The 15811-nt window shown below is 38.1% G+C and overlaps 1 protein-coding gene across 2 annotated transcripts in view; it reads left to right on the forward strand.

The window, feature by feature from the left end:
- Positions 1-15811, forward strand: part of Agbl1 (AGBL carboxypeptidase 1) — an 832602-nt gene that overhangs the window by 460711 nt on the left and 356080 nt on the right. For both annotated transcript variants that reach the window (XM_087188360.1, XM_021264792.2), the window contains exon 21: positions 3508-3684. In XM_087188360.1, coding sequence (XP_087044486.1) covers positions 3508-3684 — 177 coding nt within the window. The remainder of the gene's footprint in view (positions 1-3507; positions 3685-15811) is intronic.

Raw genomic sequence — 15811 nt, forward strand, 5'->3', positions numbered from 1 at the left:
TAGTAAATTCTTTTATTTGAATGTTCACTGTAGTTTTTGATCTCGCCCCACTGATCAATCTTATGGGAATTTCTGTCAAGTAACACATTACAGTGTCCTTTTCCACTTATTCACAACATCTACTGTTGTGGTACTTCTGACTTCTTCCCCAAAATCAAAATGATCATGAAAGTCAAATGTTTTGAATGGATTCAGGACATCCAGGCAGCTACTACAGTGCAACTGAAGACACAAAATGGCTTTCAGAACTGCTTCTGGAAATGGCAAAAATGATACAATAAGTGTTTTTGAAGTGAGAGGAAATAGTTTGAGAGATATTAATGGCAATATGTCTACTGTAATACTTTGAAAAACTTAATCACTCACCCTACTTTTTGATCACGACTAGTAAGTATATTCCACTGATCTTTGACAAAGGATAAAAGGCAATAAAATTAAACAAATTTAGTCTCTTCAGCAAATGGTGTGGAACAAAACATCCACAACAAAACAAAGAAGAAAAAAACTAGACACAGACTTCATACTGTCATAATAGTTAACTCATAGTAGATCTCAGACCTAAGTGTTCAACAAAAAAACTATAAAATTCCTAGAAGAAAACATAGGAGAAAATCTATGTGACTTTGGGCTTGTCAATGACTTTTTAGATATGGCACCCCACTCACAAATGATATAAAAGAAATAATTGATAACCTGAAATTTATTAAAATCATTTTTTATTTGAAAAAGATATTGTCAAGAAAATGAAAAGATTAGTCACACACAGAAAAATAATATTTGCAAAAGATTTATTAAAGGACTTATCTAGAACTCAGAATTTATATAAAGAATTTTAGAAACTCAACAATAAGAAAACAAGCAACCTGATTAAAAAATATGCTAAAAATCTTAAAGGATACTTCACCAAAGTTGATAGGCAGATGACAAACAAGCATGTGAAAAGATGCTGACATCACACATCAAAAGGAAATGCAGATTAAAATAACAATATGATAGCACTATACAACCACAAAAATCTGAAACACTGACAACAGCAAATTCTGCCCAGGATATGGCACAGTTGAAACTCATTCACTGTTGGTGGGAATGCAAGAAGGTACAGTCTCTTTGGAATCCAGTTTGGTGCTTTCTTACAAAGCTAAACGTGCTCTTACCATACAAACCAGTGATTACACTCCTTGGTATTTACCTAGGGATTGAAAACTTATGTCCACACAAAACCTGCAGAGTTGTTAATAACAGTTTCATTCACAATTGCTAATACTTGGTTGCAATCAAGATAACCTTCAGTATGTGAATGGATAAATAAACTGGAACACATAAAGACAATGAAATATTATTTGATACTAAAAATAAATGAGCTATCAAGAAATGAAAAAGACTGAAGTAATCTTAAAGGATATTAATAAATAATAGAAGGCAATGCGAAAAGTAGTATGATTTCAGTGACATTACAGAAAAGATAAAATCATGAAAAATCAATGGTTTCCGGGGGTGTGGGGGAAAGGAAGGAAGGAGAGTGTGTGGAGGGTGAGGGGCTGGATAGTGGAGCACGGGGGATTTTAGGGCAGCAAAACTATTCTGTCTGATGTTGGAATGGGTTGATGTTACTGCCCTTTTGTCCAACCCCAGGGAATGTACATGCCATGAATGGACCCTGGGCTTTGGACGACAATGACATGTTCATGCACGTTCAGCTATTACAACAAAGGGAACATGCTGCTGTCAGCTGTTGATCCTGGGACAGTTTCATGCAGGAGCATGGGGCATATGGGATATCTCTGTACCTTCTTTCAGTTTTGCTTGAAACCTAACTAGGCCTCCCCTTAGAAAATGAAGTCTTTTTTAAAATATAGAAACCACAAAAGAAATAATCATAGTGTGATGAAAAAGGAGAGTTCATTTAAATCATATGAGTAAACTTTTTGTAAAATACTGATTAATTAAAGCTACTTCCTGGTATTCTCAATCACCTCATTTACAATATATGTAAATAGTTCCCCAAGAATTTGGACTAGCAGATTCTATTCATTTCAGTGAATAATTATGAGGTACCCTCTATAAGCCAAATACTTATCAATGTGCAGAGATTTTCTTGTCAATAAAATACAGAAATGCATTCACGAAACTTCCAAGCTGAAGAGAAGATATTAAACAACTAATAAATATATAATAATTTGTGATTATGATGAACACTTTGAAAGAAAAATGGGGTGAGGGGGAATCACAGGGAATGACATTATTGGCTATGATGAAATTAATTTGGAGACAATTTAGAAACACAACTCAATTTTTTAAATGATCTGTAGGTGTGGAGGCTATGTGGAATTTATAGATCACAGCAAATTATATTAATTATGTCATTGTATAGTAATATATTACATAATCTGCTATATAATTAATGATTATATAATGTTATTAACAGTTATATTAAACATGAAGATAAATACCAGAGAGATTAAGAGATTTGTTCAATATTCTAGAAATTATCAAAATTTCATTGCTTTAAAAACAGCTCATTCATAATGAACTCATACTTCACTCTTTTTTTCCCATAAATTTTTCAAAAGCCTGAAGTTTCACTGTTTTGTTATCTAAGACACATAATTTTCTGTCATGTGCTATTTTGTACATTGTCAATATTGGAGTGAGATACCTCTTGTTAATGTCACAAAAGTTCTGGGTCTGCCTAAGCTCAGAATTTCTGCTGACCGAAGGACCATGTGTCCTATCAACTCTGAGTCATTGCCCCACTGGGGCCAGGTCCAGTGGCTGCAAGCCCTGTCTCTGTCAATCACAGTGCCAAGAGTCTACAGATGTCTTCTACATGGAGATTAAGTGGTCATAAATAAAGCATTTTTACTCCCAGAAAAGGTGGGATATATAAACCCAGAGAGGATGGAGTTTTAGGAGCTTTATAATTGATCCAGCTTCAGATTTATGACTTAGAAAATGAGACTAAAAAATTTATTTTGGCAACTGGATGCTCATAGGAAACAAGAGAGCTTTATGTGGGCTCTTGCTCAAGAATCTTCAGTGGCCCCTATGACCTCCTGAGCTGAGTGAACAACTCAGTCTGACTCTGCTACAAAGCAGTGGAGCTGGATGGAGTCACTGTAAATTTCAGGCCCCTGTGGTTCTGTGACTTTTCATATGCTCAACTCAGCAAAATATGGGGCCAAATGTGTGTGTGCAGCAGAGGTCCACAGTGATGCAGAAAAGTGGAATCAAAAGATGATGGCCTCCGGAGTTGTCCAGGTTGGCATTTGGACCTCATGCTAGCCACTTTGTAGTTGTGGGACTAGAGCTATTTATTCTAAGCCTCTGTTTCTTTATATTCAAAATGATAAAAATGTATCTATTTCTTATGGTTAATATATCATTCTCTGTAGCATATATTAAGTATTTGATATATAGAGATGCTTAATAAATGTCAAGAACCTTTTCATAATGAAAATTCCTAATCACCCACAGCCCATCATAGTTTGATTTTTCTTTTTATCATAGACTCTTCCCAAAATTCTTGATAAGCTAGCACCTGCATTCACAATGAGCAGCTGCAGCTTTCTGGTGGAGAAATCTCGAGCCTCTACTGCCCGGGTGGTGGTGTGGAGAGAGGTGGGTGTGTCTAGAAGCTACACCATGGAGACCAGCTACTGTGGCTGCAATCGGGGCCCCTATAAGGTATGTGAGGTTGCACACCCCACTCCCACCCCCATGGTTCCTGCTCAGGAGACTTACACAGAAATGGGGAGCTATAACAGACCCCTTATCCCTACTTTCTCACTTTGAAGGATAAGAAGGCTCCAAGTAGAATCTAGTCCTGCCCCTTTGCCTTGAAGAGCTGATTCAGTGTTTGCATCTTCTCTGTGTACCCTAGAAGGAATGTGTGCTTGTCTTCCAGTTCAGTTCTTCCATCAGATGGGCCCAAGCAGCAAGCATCAAGGAGCCTCCCTTTGACCTGCATTCCCTACTTTTGCAAAATTTCTTCTTGCCTGACTCTGTGATATGCATGGAAAACTGTTGTCTTTTATAACAAGTGGACTAGTCCCGTATGCACCATGCAGGGCATAGATCATCTATGGATATTGTCAATACATTTATGTGTCATATTTGTCTTGTGTGTCAATCTAAATCAACAGCTCTCTGCGTTACCCTGTTGCCACCAGAGCACAGAAATGTGTACATGGCATAGTCTCCCAGAATGAGTGGGTCTGGAAGTCATGCACTAGTGTTGAGGGAAAGTGCTCTTATATAAATCATGTTCTTTCTACAGCTATATTAACAGCATGAGCAGCTGGATAGCTGCTGTAGCAGGCTGTTCTGGCTGCTCTTCCCATTCCCCCATAGAGAAATATAAATAAGGGACACTGTGACAGTGCCAGGGTAATAGACTCTTTTGAATTTCTTAGGCAAGCTGACAGTCTACTCCTTGGTGATTTCCATTCAGCCCTATGAATACCTGGACCTCACCAGCATTCAAGCTCATTGTGTTGGCTTTGATAGTCTCATGGAGCAGCCAGGAAAGACTTGGAATCTATGCAATCCCTAGCTTGTAGGAATCTGTTAGCTATCAAAGGGAGTGTGGGAGGGACAGGCAATGAACATTTATCTGACTTCCCACCTGGTCAGAGATTTTTGACACTAGGCCACTGAACTGTTCGTTTCGACCACTTAATTCTGACAAAAAGCATCTAAACAGTGCTTCAAATAATTATTTTGTTACTGGATGAATGTTATTAGACTGAATTAATCATATTTATTCACATTAATGCAGATGCAGAAGAACTGAGATCATTAAATAAATATTAAAAGACTTTACCTTTCCACTTAGAATAATGCTGAAAGTGTCTTTGTCCCCTTGAACTTATGAATTTCACATGTCAAATGCAGAGGGTAATTCAGGTTCCTTTCCTTTGTACCACAAAAGAGTTTTTGTAACCATTTACTTGAATGTCCTTGAGATTATTTCATCAGGAGCCTGTTCACTGTTGGCATTCTAAACATTCAAGGCTTCAGAAAGCTAAGCATGGAATATTGTACTGCCAAGGCTTTACAGTTATAGGTTCTGCCTCTCTAGCTTCAAGCCTCTGTTTGGAAAGCAGTGTCAGTCATTTATTTAAAAGACATTCGATGCAACCTTTTACAGATTTATCAGATTGGCGACTTAACATTGACTTTGTTTCTCCAAGTGCCAATTCAGACTAACAGTTTCTAGTCACATAAATATCACTGCCATTCATGATAAATCATCTGGGGACTCCAAGTCCTTTGAATTTTTTGAAAGCTAAATGGCTCATAGGCCAGGCCCGCATCAACTCTCCATCTTCCATACAACACAGATAATGACTACTAGAAATGACTAAGAATAAAAGAGGCCCATCCAGGGCTGGGGATTTAGCTCAGTGGCACCATGCCTGCCTCGCAAGCACAGGATCCTGAGTTCAGTCCCCTGTACCAAAAAAAAAAAAAAAAAAAAAAGAAGAGGCCCACCCAATGGGATGGGTTTCAGATATCAATGCTGCATTTATCTCATGAAATTTTCCACATGGCTTTTGCACGGGGGTCTCTAGAAGGAAGAATGGAGAGAGAACTGGCTAGAGAAAAGCCTAACAGTGCCAGACCTGGTTTTGGTTTAAAAATTCCATTATGTATATGAAACACCTCTCTAAATGGGTTGTTTTCCCCCTTCCCTTTGTTTTCCCTGCCCCGACAAACACTATTGAGGAACTGAGCAGAATTGTAGACAGTGAGTGAAGGGGTGGTGACTAATTTTACATATGAGAGGGTCCACCCTACAAGGGAAAGAAGCGAGCCCAGAATTGGGTGTTTTGGTGATTTTGCTTGAGGTATATAATAAAGTCTATGAGCTATAAAGCAGTATAGAAATTTCCATCCTGAACATATTGCAAATGAGTTTTGTACATTGGGAAGCTGTGTCCCAGTTGGGTCTTGAGGTTATTATTCTAAGGTCATCTTTCCATTTTTTGTTTAGCATTACCATTTATCCAAAAAATGGAGGACACTTAAATACACCCACGAGGGGCATTCCTTCCTTCCTTCATAAGAATATAAATATTTTTGCAGTTTCTCTGGTTAACATGGCTTTAAAGTAGTTCCAATCATTTCTCCCCCAGCACCCTAAGTACCTGATTTGTTAGTAGTGAAATGAAATATCATTTCTTACAGTGACATTTATGTTGGAACTACATTAAAGAACATAAGCTATTACCTTCAAATAATTATTATGAATATGGTATTTTCCCTTCTATTTTCCAGTCTATAGCTGGCTAATTTAAAAAAATTCCTCTGCTTTTATTTCTTTGAGATACAGTCTGTGCTGCTAGTCATACACTGAAATCCATAATTTGTATTTAATGTGGAAGTCCCACCCATTGAGAGATTTACTTTACCTATTAGTGACTGGCCCAGAGTTATTGAGGCTGTTCAGGGGGAAGCCAAAATGGAATGATGCATCGTCTGGGAGTTCATTTTTTAGAGGTGTCCAGTCTTTGTGGACAGCTGTGTGTTTCACACGAGTGATTGTGACCTGGGGTTGCATACATGGTGTGTTTGCACATACAAAGACATGCGATGGGGCCCTGTGTGATGCTAGTGGCTTAGGAGGGTAATGCTAGCACTCCCACCCAAGCAGGCTGTCGGCTCACTTCTTGGCAATGCTACTAACTTGTGGGATGGCAAAGTGGACTTAGTCAGAGGAAGGATGGAAGATGGGTGACTCAGCTGAGGTTCGAGGAGTGATTCAACCAGTATTTAAATCCCCTACCTGCAAACTGCATTCTTTGCATTGGAGACCCCACAAATGATCCATCTTCCTAAACACACACAGAGGGTTATGTCTAGCTAAAATCTAAGTATTTATTATGATGTTAAGGCCCTTTACAATCTATTTTTTTAACACTCAATGCTTAGTGTAGTATAGAGTAGGTATTAGAAATGTATAATGACGGATAAATGAATCAGTAAACGAACAAATTAATGAATGGCCATTTCCAGGCAGTGAAATGTTTATCCTCTATGACCAGGGGTAACTAAAAAGAAAAAAGGATCACTGTGGTCCAAATGTAATCAGGAGTCATTCCAAAGAACAGTTTTTAAGAGTGATTGGACTGCATGGAAATGGGCAACATGTGGGTGAAAGAGGGAAGACATGGAATGCAGTGCTGAGACCCTTCAGATCTGTCACTGTGTGCATGATTTGAGAGCATCTAATGGATTCTTTTCCAGAGTATGGTGTTTCTAACCCAGGTGTGAAATCTCCCATGGCCCCATTCTAGTAACAGATGATGATTGGGCAGAAAGCTTCATCTATACACGTGGTAGATGCTGCTGTTCACCCTCTAGGTTCTCCTTCAGGATCCAGGTTTCCATGGATGCTCACGGCTGTGTCTATCACCAAGCATTGCTCATTGCTCGAGGAAGTCCCTGGCGAGAGCTGGACTTCTCCTACAGAGCTTCCTGCATCCAATAGCTGATTTAGGTGGGGTGCAAAGACCTGGCCTTCTTGCTTCAGGTGGGACAATTCCAAAGGGCCTTTTCAATGCTCAAACTCCCTGCAGTATCAGCTGGGGCCTCTGTTGCAATTGCACTGTTGCTCAATTTCTCCCTCATTCTGTTTTCCTACCACTCACAGGTGTTCCCGTGAGCACTCTCCAAAAGTCTTTCCACATGCAAATCTCAGAGCCTGAGAGGATGCTTTTTGGGGAAAGTATCTTGTAACACTATTTCATAATGGCTTAGATTAGAAGACATAGATGTTGGAACTCGGCACTTAAACTGTTGAAGATGGATTGATAGGGATGAATTTCGTGCAGAAAATTAAGTTATCTGAACTCAGCATTCAAGGCTCCCAGTGTTTGTTCATTCAGACTCTGCTTGGCTTTGTTTTTGGTGAAATGAAGGCCCCATTTGACTAGAGTTTGCAGCTTGGGGAAGGGATTCTGGCACAGATTCAGAATAGAGGCTGGGCATGTTATTTTTGTAGGACCACAAATGACCACAAACTAGTTGGCTTAAAAAACATAAATTTGTTTTCTCACAGGTATAGAGCCTAGAAGGCTGAAAGCCAGGTATTAGCAGGGCTGTGTTCTCTCTAAAGGGTCTAGGGGAAATACTATTGCTTGCTTTTCTTAACTGCTGGTATTGCCAAGGATCCTTGATATCCTTGGGCTTGTAAATGTACAACTCCAACCTCTGCCTTTGATCTCACGTGGACTTCTCCACTGTGTGCCTTGTCCATTTCTTCTTCCCTTCTTAAAAGGATACAAGTCATGTTGCAGTAAGGGTCTATCTTACTCTAGTATGATCTCAACTAATTCCATCTGCTGCAATCCTATTTCAGAATAGATCGAATTTTGAAGTTCTGTGAAAGAGATGAATTTGGGAGAGGCACTATTCAACGTAGATATCTGGGACAAAACACCAAATACAGTACACCTAGGCCCAAGAATTAAGGGAAGAATTTTATTCCTGTCTTTATATTGCCATACTTTGAAGCCCTGCGTTTATCTTTCACAGGTCTTATAGTCTTTCCAACTTATGACCAGGAAAATAAGTTTTCTTGGAGCTTCTTAAAAAACATGTTTGAGAGTCATGACATGTGTGATGAGAGCTGATTAATGCTGCTTGAGTATTATAATACACAATATTTAAGTAGAAAGAATGATAGTAAACACACATGTGCATTAAACCTTTATCATATATTGCATTACTCCTTATCTGATGCTGCGTATTAGAGCACTACCATCAGTTTTACCCTTGTAATCCCTATTTTACAAATGAGCTTACTGAGTCTAAGAGGTTAAATCACTTGCTCATGGTCACTGAGCTAGTAAGTTTTAGAGCTGGGATTTGAAGACAGGTGGGTTGAATACTGGAATATTTGCTTCTGACTGATTGGGGAAAGGAGTCCTGAGCTTCAGCAACAGGAATCTCAGCTTCTGCATTTGCCCACCATTAAGTACAAGGTATAATCACAAAAAGTGTGGATGGTTAACTAAAAATACATTACAGTAAAAGACATATTGCTATTAACCCTTCCTAAAATACTACTCTCCCTCTCTCTTCAAACACACTTATGCCCCCCTATCCCTGCTACTTTCTGAAGCAGTTCTGGAAGTTCTTTTTCCTGAATGTCATTTTGTGGCAGCCTCAATATCCTGATTTGATTCAAAGCGTTTCGAACAATTTCTGTCAAATGAAAACATTACAATGTATCCTCATCCATCTTATTCATTGGATCCATCATTATGAGACTTCTTTCTCTTCCCCAAAGTGAAAATGGCCATGACAGGTAAACATTTTGAATTGATTCAGGATATCAATAATGCATCTAAGGACCCTCAAGAAAGAGGACTTCCGGAACTGCTTCAGAAAGTGGCAAGAATGATAGGATAAGTGAGATAGAAGTGAAAAAAGAGGAATATTTTGAGGGAAATTAATGGTAATGTATCTTTTACTCTCATCACTACATTTTTTGATCATATCTGGTAGATCTGTGGCCATTGATGGATATGGTTTCTGTCAGACTGTGCTTGACAAGAGCTGACTTTACTGGGTATCTGAGAGGTTTATGTATTCACCTATACCAAGGTGATCGAGCACAATGAAAATCTTTGTGACTTGTTATGAGTATGCACATGCATATTTTTTAAAGGAGAAAATTCTCTTCTTCAGTTACCAAATTTGCCAACTGTTAGGTGACTGTCACTGTTTTCTTTCTCCTCCCTTTCATTCTATCCTGGCTGCCCACTCTCCACCTCTCCAGAGTAAAAGAAAAGACAGGGGAAGGAAGAATATAACTCATATGAACTGGAAGCTTTCACAAGCAGAAGATATGAGGGGAGCAGAATATTTATTAAAACCAATTTAAGCTTATAGTACATAACCTCCTATATTGCTTAATATACTCATTTCACTTCCTTGTGACTTTTCTCCTTGTCCCATCAGAGACCCGTTGCTCTCTCACAATTCTTTGAACTTGCACAGGGTGGATGGAAGATTTTCTCTTCCAAAATGTCCTAGAGCTGTAGAATCGTCTTTGTACCAGGTACACTTAAGTACACACATACATACACACACACACACACACACACACACACACAAACATATTGTCTTGGTTACTTTCTCATTGATGAGACAAAATACCCAACACCCACAAGCTAAAAGAGAAAAGGTTCATTTTAGTTCACATTTTGTAGAGGTTTCACTGCATAGTTAGTAGGCTTCAAGGCTGGGAAGCCTGGCAGAGGGGCACAGCATGAAAGAAACAGTCCATGACAGGGCAGGAAAGAGGCAGCAAGCAGCAGCATCAAGCCTTCCTTTTTATTTTAACCAAGCCAGGCTTCAGGCTGAGTGGTGCCACCCACATCCAAGGTGGGCCTTCACATTATCCACACCCAGAATTATACCAAACCAATCAGTGGGCTAATTTAGTTACCACATACCCTAAATGCAGCCACCTCTGAAAAGTCCCACCTATGAGCTCATGAGATTTGGGAGAACATCTAGATACAGGCTATAACATATTACACATATGTTTTATGTTTTATAACATGGTATATATATGATGCATCATATACACATGTATATACCACATATATAACATACATGAGTGATGTATAACATGTTTATATATCAGGTATATCTATATATATATCAATGGTTCTCAATCCTTGATATGTAAGGTGTAGCTTGTTTAGTGTAGGTTTCTGTGATAGATGCAGAGTTCCAAAGAGAGCACTACATTTCAGTCATGACCTTGCAATAGTTCTTGACCTCTGTGAGTTTTAGTGATAAATATGTTGTTCCTAATAGTTCTTATTTTAGGAAGATGTTGTAAAGATAGAATGAGCTACTGCCTGTAAACCATTTATCACCATTTTCATAGTGAATACCCACTACCTGTTAAAACTTAATACCAATTTACCCTTTGCATTATTAGTGATGATAATTATTAATGGTGATTTTCTTTTTCTGCTTGAAATAAAGACACTTAGACTCCAACTTTTAACTGTAATCATCTTATTCAAACCTTTTAAATAAATACCTTTGGGGTTGGAGGTAAGGTATAGAATTTTATAAACTAATTTGTAACCAAAGTTGAATACCACATATTTTGGCTTTTATAGTAACTGATGACCATATATCTATATTTATAAACTTACCTACACCAAAGCAACTTCTGTTTGTATAATTTAGAGACATTTTTATTATTTACCATATGTTCTATCAATGAAACTTCTTATACAGCATAATGTATATTATAGCCAATTCATGTGTGAATCCTGCAAAAAGGTAGGATTTGTGAGGAGAATTTGTGAGCCTCCTTCTAGGCACAGAGAAGGAAGGAGTGAAGAGTGAGAGTCAGGATGGGGAACAGGTTTAAATTTCTCCAAAGTTTGCTGAATTTAAAAGCCTACTGTGATCATGTCCTCAACTGAAGAATATCTCTTGAGTTACTATTCTCAAGTGCCTTTCTTCTTCTGTAGGCAGCCAAGTATGCAGATTTAGCTCATTTTGGCCTTCAAATGAAGAAGGGATATTTTATTTTCCTTAATGTAATCTGAGAAATATTATCCAGTAACCTAATCTGAGGAAATTTTGAGGACCCCCTCTAATTTTAATGTGGACTAGAATCCCCCAAGGAGCTTAACCAGTGCAGATTTCTGAGATGTGTGTCTAGAGATTTCTTGGTTTTGGATATGGCCCAGGTATCTGCATTTCATCAAGTCTTCCTGGACATTCAGAACTTGGTGACCCAGGGGCCCACTTTTCAGAGAGTGACCAGGATGCCCAGAAAAGATGTAAAAGCAATTTGGTTTTGAAATTGGCTTTTATTTTTATTCTCTTGGTTCTGATTCTCTTTAGATTTCAGAGAAATTTTTCTCATAAAGTCTTAAATTTGCCTGTCTCTACTTTTTTTCTTTATCTGTGCTTTTAAGTAACTAGATTAGTTCTTAAAAACTGCCTAATATCCCAATGTGAATTTGTAGATGATTTGGTTTCTTTGTTCATTTTTCCTAGCTTCTGTAACACTCTAGGTCAGGGTTTGTTAAGTTGATGTCTTTGAAAAATTTTCTTATGTGAACTTATATAGTCATACAAAATTATTTTTTTGGCTAAGTGTATGTTTTCCTTGGGAGAGTACCCGTAGCCTTAAAGATATTCTTAAAGGGGTGTGTAACTCAAAAAGAGATTCATAGCTCATGTTTATAGAATCCAAGATCACTTGAAAGCCCTTCACAGCTTTCTAGTTTCTAGAAGTGCTTGGTTTGATTTTGTAAAAATCAAGCAGAGTGTATAAACTGCTGAATATTTCCTCCTACATATCAATTAGTGCAAGAACAATGATAAATCTCCTTGAGTGTGTATTGGGTTAACTTTTGTCTAAATCTTCTCTGATTACATGGGACACTAATGTTCTCAAGAATGCTCTTGTGCACAGTGGAGATTTAGCCCTAGTATTTGTTAGAAAAGCAGAAACTTAGGCCTCACTGCTGGATCAGAATCTTCATTTTAACTCCAAAGTTACTGGGAACTCCAGTAACTTTGAGCAGCTATTGATTTAGAGTACCCCTGGTCATGAGAGTCCAAGGGAGATTAAAAAGGTTCAGGGGGTCAAGTAAAAGAAGTTGGAGTGTGCTGTTTTGATAGGTCAAAGGTAATGCTCCCAGAGTATTCTTTATTATCTAAAGTGAGATGTCATATATGAATATGATTTGAAAGTTGAAAGTAGTCCCAAATATGAGACATTTTGTTGATCTCTACTAACATTTTAATGTTACATGAGCTTTTTGTTTTTTCACCCACATTTTCTAACAGCCTTCCCCTCTCTAAAGCTTAGAAATGAGGACAGTTTTTCAAATGCTTGTTTTGCCATTGGACTGTCACTTCATTCCTTTATAGATAACAAATATGAAATCTCAATGCTAACCCATCATTTTGGTTGAAGATTATTTGAACCATTTATGTCAAGACTCTCCCCTTTGTTTTTAACTGTGCTTCAAGTGTGGCCTCATTCTTTGTTTTAAAAAACTGCTTTCTATGTGCTCTCAAAGCACATCATGAGTAGTTTATTAACTCAACAAAGGCTTGACAATGTAGAGAAATATCATCCTCATTCTGTAGCCCTCAGTTTCACAGTATCTGTCAGCATTTTAATAGAGTATTAAAAGGAATTAAGTAAAAATCAGAAGGCAGAGATGTTAATAAGGTTGTCAGCAGGGGCCTTTCCTGGGATTACTGAAGCACTGGCAGCCTTGAATTTTAAATGTCCATTATAGAAAATAACTCCTTGTATCAAAAATAAGGAAAGAATCTGACACTTGGAATAATCCCATAAGCCTCAAATGACCTCTGATTCGTTAAAAATAATTTGGCTTCAAATGCCCAAGAAGAAGAAAATATGTTTTATCTCTATGAATCTTGCTCTCCCCATGTGATCATTGTAAATGCAATAAGCCAGATACCCTTAAGGAGCAGAAATTTAAAACCAAAGAAAGCACCAGGATAAGCCAGGGTTTTATTTAGGTTGTACCATAGGGAAATAGGATTGGTCCAAATTTGCATGCTTTTCATTGGCCCTTGGTGCATGACTGAGCCCTTGGAGGAGCATCGACATACAGATACGCTGAGAAAGGAAGAGTCCAGATCTGAAGACCTCCACCAGGAGGTCTCGAAAATGGAGTGAACCCTAAGCCACCTTACCTCCTTGAATAGGAGGGGCAGGTGAAGGTTCAAGTCCTCAAGCCAATTCTTTGACATTCTTCACAATATCTTCATTTCAGTAGAACATGGTTAATGATTTCTATCTTTAAAAGAAGTGATTCTTCTTGTATGCCTGTGTTTCTTGAATGTAAATGAATAGTAATACTTTAGTAGACTTTGAACTCTGTTGTTAGAAGGCAGGCATCAGATATATTATATAAATTCATGGTTCATGAAATAAATGGTTTCATCAATCAACATATATGTATTAGGTGTCTACTTTGTTTGACCTGAAGTTAATGACTGCAGATATATAGAAAACTAAAAACACTTAACCGAGGCCAGATATGTGGTCATGGCATCTTTACTCTTCATTCATTCATCATTTAAGAAACAGGTTTTTTAAAATCCACAATATGTTAAGTGCCAAGAATATGACAGAGAGTGGAACTGACAGTTTCCTGAGCTCCCAGAGTTTATAGTTCAGCCAGAGAGGCAGATAATTAAATAAGCAAGAACAGCAGTGAATGGTATGGAAAAATGTAGGTACCGTAAAAGAACACAGAAAAGAGATGATGATTTAGGATTTGAGTAAATGTTGGTTTATTTCAACATAAATTAGCCACAAGTTGTGTGTGTGTGTAAAATTGAATAGATAACATCTGGTAACATAGAAGATAATTGTTTGAAAGTAGGATAGGGTCAGGAAGTTCTTGCTTTTCTTTTGATCCCAGTTTTCTTTCATCCTTCTTCTGTCTCATTTCATATTTCTAAATTTCACAGTAAAAGTCCATACTGGGGGTGTGCATCCCGCTGCATCTGAGAGCGCCTAGGTTCTCAAGCACCTCATGCTGCTCTTTGCTCCAGCGTGCTGTCCTCGAGATCCCACCCCACGTACTGCAGGGATTTCTATGGAACACACAGTTAGCTGTGCCTTGCTGAAGGCAAACAGAATCAGAAAGATAAAAAAAGGTTTCAAAATCCTTCTTAGACTGATAAATAATAGTGAAATTTTAACTAGTTACTAATTACAGTGTTCCAAATGAAATCCTGACTAGATACCCCCAAGTGTTCCTGAAAATAACAGAAATCACAATAATAAAGTACCTTCCCTTTTCACAGTGTTTTATAATTTACAAGACAGTTACATAAACTTTGTTATCCCAAATGAGCTGGAAAACTATCATTGACTAAACTTGGTAGAAGATGGAAATGAAAGGTGAGGAAAATGCATGAGGGACGTGGAATGGAAAGTAATGCAGAATCCAGCGTTGCTACACTGGTTAAAGCTGTCAGAGGTCTGCTCAGCTCTGTGGGATGCTTCTAGAGTGTCACATGCAGGGAAGAAGGAAGAAGGAAAAAGCAGTTACCTGTGTCCTGTGTGCCACATCACCTTCCTGGTTCCTGTAGGCAAGGTGTGTACACAGAGGATTGAAATCGCTTGTTCAGTTTGTACCATCCAACCTGTCCTACTGCTCCTCATCCAAGCTGAGGGTGCTAGAGAAGCCAGACAATCTGGATGTGATGCTGTTTGGGCTGGTTGTACATACAGTAGCGGCACACAAGGAGCTCCTAGCAGGAGTGTGGCTGGCAACGCAGGCCAGAATTCTGAGGCCTAAACAGAGTTGTTGGTGACACCTCAAGCAAAGCTCACCACAAGGAGCCAAGGAACTGACGTCACTGAGAGAATCTGAGGAGGCTCCTAAAATATATTCTCTACAGTTTCCAAGAAAATCTTAATATTTTAATTATAAAAATTACAGCAAAAATTGACAATGTCCAACAAAAATATACATCATCTTTGACCCTGAAGTTTTATTTCCAGAAATTTCATCCCAGTAGTACACAAAACATACATGTACATGGATGTCATTACTTACTAATGCTGAAAAAGTAGAAATAATTTCAAATTCCCTTCTATAGAGGATTAGTGAAATAAATCACTGTCAGTTTGAACAATGGATGACATAGACAGGAAAAGGAAGAATGTAATTGATATTCACATGGCCTTTAGTACTTCTATCCACTAGCTTCATCATTTATTGAGTCCTTTATTGACATTTATTTTGAGTGTATTCTTCTT

Source organism: Heterocephalus glaber, unplaced genomic scaffold (genome assembly GCF_053883595.1).
Source record: "Heterocephalus glaber isolate CG9 unplaced genomic scaffold, H.glaber_assembly_v1.0 deba00001531, whole genome shotgun sequence".
NCBI classification, from domain to species: domain Eukaryota; kingdom Metazoa; phylum Chordata; class Mammalia; order Rodentia; family Bathyergidae; genus Heterocephalus; species Heterocephalus glaber.